Raw genomic sequence first — 4,133 nt, 5'->3', positions numbered from 1 at the left:
TTACACACAGATACTCACAAAGACCAATGCTTCCCAAGGCTTGAACGTTTTAGCGCAAATACAGGGAGTTTAGGAGCTTTTTCGGACCTCGTTTCTGCCGTTGCTAGCTTGTGCTTCACCGAGAGTGAAAAAAAATGTCAACGATTGTCTAATAGCAAGAAGAGCACTCACTCCTGCTACCCGCTAAAATTATCCATTTTGGAGACGATTTACACTTTAACTTTTTAACCGTAGCTTTTTAACCATTTTTACCTTACATTTTTAACATGTAACATATTAACACTTTTTAAACCAACCCACAAATCACATGAGACATCAAACTTGACCGAAAGACGACTAGTTTTTTTTTTTTTTTTTCTCATTATGACAGGTGAGGCTGTGGCTCTGCTGAAAGACCAGAATTTCTCTCATTTTCCCTTATTTTCTGTAAACTTTCAAAAACTGACAGGTATGAATGCACATCTTGTAGCTGGAAATATGTAACCTTTATTGCTGTATGTATTAATGTAAACCATATTCATATACTGGATATTTGAAAGAGTTCAAAGTCCAAAATGATTGTCTCTCTATATATAGCCGTGTCCAATATTCTACGTTTATAGTGGCATTTATAGTTTTAGAGCTTCTTTTGTCATATCTAGCCTGAAGATGCCATTCAACTTGGTCAAGTTCTGAATAATTTTGCCTTAACTGTGAGGAATTGTGAGGTATGAGTTCCAGCTAATCTGGATGTAATCTGGATGTAGTCTGGAGGAAAGTCATCATCTTCTCACTGCTCTCCTTCTAATTGGCTGTGAGGTGTGATGTCACTGTGTGGCCCACTCTATAAAAAGTCCTTCTCCCACACAACCTTCAGACCAACGGAAAGCAACCCCAGCACACACACACGCGCGCAAAAAAAGGACTCAGGCCAGGCTCTTCATAAACACTTCGGAACTATCCACCAGATAACATCTCATCATGTGCAGAGGACTTGATCTGCTGCCAATCACTTGCTTGGAAAGGTGAGCCATCATTCTTCTCACGTAGATGAGGAAAAACCGTGTGGTGTGCTGTGTTTACATTCCTTTCCATTTTTAGACGTTTGTTTCATTCTCTCTGTGCTGTCACAGGGCCAAGGAGCTGAAAGCTCTGTTTGGAAGTTTGCTGCAAAAGACGGATCACAGCATCCCCGTGCAGCCGAAAAAAAATGAGACGCAGAGGTAAGACAGACTCGCCTCCTGTTTTGAAGCGTAAAACAGGATAGGAAATTTCAGCATTGTTATGAATGAATGAATGAATGAATGAACTTATGTTGTTTTTCTTTCTCTTGCAGCTCTAATGTCGATGAGCGTGTGAAATGGAAGGAGTCCTTTGAGAAATTGCTGTCCAGTCAAAGTAAGTGCAGCCATCATAAATGCACTACACAAAATATTAGACACTTTCAAACAGGCACTAATAATAATATTTATGTTTATTCTTCATTATATGGATTGTCATTGCTGTTTTATTATACACTGTATTATTATGGCTGTAGTTTTCAGTGGTGCAAATCCTAAAACACCATATAATGCAGTGCAGTTCTATACTGTAAAGTGCAAAAAAAATGTTTACACCTTTCTGTATGTTAAAAGCTGAGCGTCAAGCTCGCGTACTGGATTTCATTGTGTACCTTAGATGCTCACTGACACTTATTCTTCTTCCTAGATGGGTTGTGCCTATTCAGAGCCTTCCTCGTGTCGGAATTCAGTGAGGAAAACATTGCCTTCTACTTAGCGTGTGAAGACTACAGGACCACCAAGCCATCAAAAATGTCCATCAAGGCCAAGAAAATCTACGATGACTTCATCAGCGCAGACGCTCCCCGAGAGGTAAATAATAAATACCCCAAAATGATTGTTGGAGCTGAGTAATTCTTATCTCCGTTGTCCTTTGACAGGTAAATCTTGATCATGTGACTAAAGCCCTCACTAAGGAGAACTTGGAGCATCCCACTCAGTCATGTTTCGATCTGGCCCAAGCCAAAATCTACACCCTGATGGAGAAGGACTGCTACCCTCGTTTCCTCAAGTCCTTGACGCAGCAGAGCGGACAAGAACGTATAAGTGTCTTAATCAAGACCTGCCCGGCAAACGGCAGGCAGATGTGATATATTCACTCGACGGGACATGCAAAAGCTTACTGACGCCCAGCAGAAAGGTACACAGCAAATACCCTCAGCCGAGGAGACACGAGGCTTGAGGTTGCACAGACTGGAGTCCAAGCTGAAGTACATGAAGCTGTGAGGCGAGACGGACGCACACTCGGTTGCTTGTGAGAAGACACAAAGCCGATTGCCACATCGGCATAAGACTTGCTCAAAGAAGAAAAATGTGTTGCTTTCACACTACAAATCTGTCACTAGGAGAGATGCTGTCTTTATTTATTTAATATTTTTTAAATGAAATCTGTATTTATAAAGAAAATAAGAAATGTTTGCTGTACCACTATTTTTTTTTTTATCTGTAATGTCAAAATAAACGCATCAAATAAAGGGGGCCAAAATGTGTCTGGAAGGTTTCATTCAGGGACGGACTGGGACAAACCCTGGGCTGATTTGGTCCAGACTGGCCTACTACAATCTGTGTGCATAAACTGTGCCACTTCGCCCCACTGATGCCCATACAAACACAAAAGCCCTTAATAACACTACTATATTGAACAAAATCCCTTTACATTTTGGGGCCTTAAATAAATAAATGAGGGTGAAATCATTTATGGGTGGGCTCACTGGGATGCTGGGGTCTCTGTTGAGATCACGTCCACAAGAGAGGTTGCATACTGGACCTGCAGCCTGTCAAAAATCACATGAAAGGTAGTGGAATAGGTTTGAGCAAGATTGTGTGCAAAAAAATGTAGTCTTCATGCAATTACAACTTTGACTAATTGGCTAAAGTATGGAAAATAATAACATAAGCATCTGAATAATAGACAAATACAATTTGACTTTAGAACAGACGGTGCAGTTCAACGTAATCGATGGACAGTAACAGTATCATTGTAACGGTAGTGAATAGTGTGTATCACTGACTGAAGAAATATGTAAAGCATAAATATTATTTAAATTGTTACATTAATCTTCTTCATGATGCAAATTCAACTGTGGGCACTAAAAAGGTGCATGTTGAGACTTTAAACACTTGCACTCACAGATAACATGATTGGAAGGATGCCATTAGAAATATGAATATGATTCCAAACTGGGAAAATAGCAGATGTACGTGCTCAAAACACATCACGGTGCACCATGTGACATGGGAGCTGGGAGATGTGGCATCCTTTGATGAAAGTATCACATAAGTGCTTCATCAATGAATCAGTATAGTATGCTTATTGTTTTCCAATACTTTCATCAGTGATTCTCAACTGGTTTCTACGACGGAGTATTTGGGCCACACTAAAAAACATATATTTTTTTTGTGTGACAATTGATAAGTCGTAAATTTACAAGAACAAAAAAGTTGTGCATAAAGTTGTAACGTTCCGAGAAAAAAAGTCGTAAATTTAGGAAAATAAAGTCGTAAATTTACGAGAATAAAGACGTAAATTTGCGAGAAAAAACGTCGTAAATTTACGAGAATACAGTGGTACATTTGCGAGAAAAAACATCGTAAATTTACAAAAATAAAGTCATAAATTTACGAGAAAAAAAGTCGTCGTAATATTACGAGAATAAAGTGGTAATATTACGTGTCAGAGGGAAAATAGAGCATAGCTCTTCAGGAAGGAAGGAAACTTTCCTCTTGCTTCAGCAAGCTTTTATTTATAACGTGGCAGCAAAACACAGCAGTTGAGCATAAACAGATTAGCATGGCTAGCCCTTCTTTCGCACTTCCACCTTCCTTACCCCGCCCACTCCCCATGGCCAAGGCCAAAGGTCACATAAGTCCCCCCTTTTCATAGCTGTCTCGGGCCACGCCTGAGCGACTTTATTCTCGTAATATTATGACTTTTTTCCTCCTAAATCTACTTTATTCTCGTAAACTTACGATTTTATTCTTGTAAATTTACGACATTTTCTCTCGTTAATGTACGCCTTTATTCTCGAAATCGCAGATTTGTTGTTTTTTTTTTCAATGTGGCCTTAATACTCCGTCGTAGGTTTCAGTGGGTCG

The 4,133-nt window shown here is 39.6% G+C and overlaps 1 protein-coding gene across 1 annotated transcript; it reads left to right on the top strand.

Moving 5' to 3' along the window:
• Positions 1–863: 863 nt before the first annotated feature.
• Positions 864–2,510, top strand: LOC129176631 (regulator of G-protein signaling 5-like). The gene is made up of 5 exons (XM_054766870.1): positions 864–1,004; positions 1,113–1,202; positions 1,316–1,377; positions 1,687–1,850; positions 1,919–2,510. The coding sequence occupies exons 1-5, from the start codon at positions 961–963 to the stop codon at positions 2,126–2,128; spliced, it is 570 nt and encodes a 189-aa protein (XP_054622845.1). The 5' UTR covers positions 864–960; the 3' UTR covers positions 2,129–2,510.
• The last annotated feature ends 1,623 nt before the right edge of the window (positions 2,511–4,133 follow it).

Source organism: Dunckerocampus dactyliophorus, chromosome 2 (assembly GCF_027744805.1).
Source record: "Dunckerocampus dactyliophorus isolate RoL2022-P2 chromosome 2, RoL_Ddac_1.1, whole genome shotgun sequence".
NCBI classification, from domain to species: domain Eukaryota; kingdom Metazoa; phylum Chordata; class Actinopteri; order Syngnathiformes; family Syngnathidae; genus Dunckerocampus; species Dunckerocampus dactyliophorus.
Note: the sequence above shows the minus strand (reverse complement) of the source record. Positions and strands in the feature narration are given on the sequence as shown.

Excerpts from the sequence above, each read along its gene's own strand:
- LOC129176631 (XM_054766870.1), top strand. The coding sequence starts at position 961 with ATGTGCAGAGGACTTGATCTGCTGCCAATCACTTGCTTGGAAAG. Across the intron at positions 1,203-1,315 it reads AAAAAAAATGAGACGCAGAG|CTCTAATGTCGATGAGCGTG; the intron begins GTAAGACAGACT and ends TTTCTCTTGCAG. Across the intron at positions 1,378-1,686 it reads GAAATTGCTGTCCAGTCAAA|ATGGGTTGTGCCTATTCAGA; the intron begins GTAAGTGCAGCC and ends TCTTCTTCCTAG.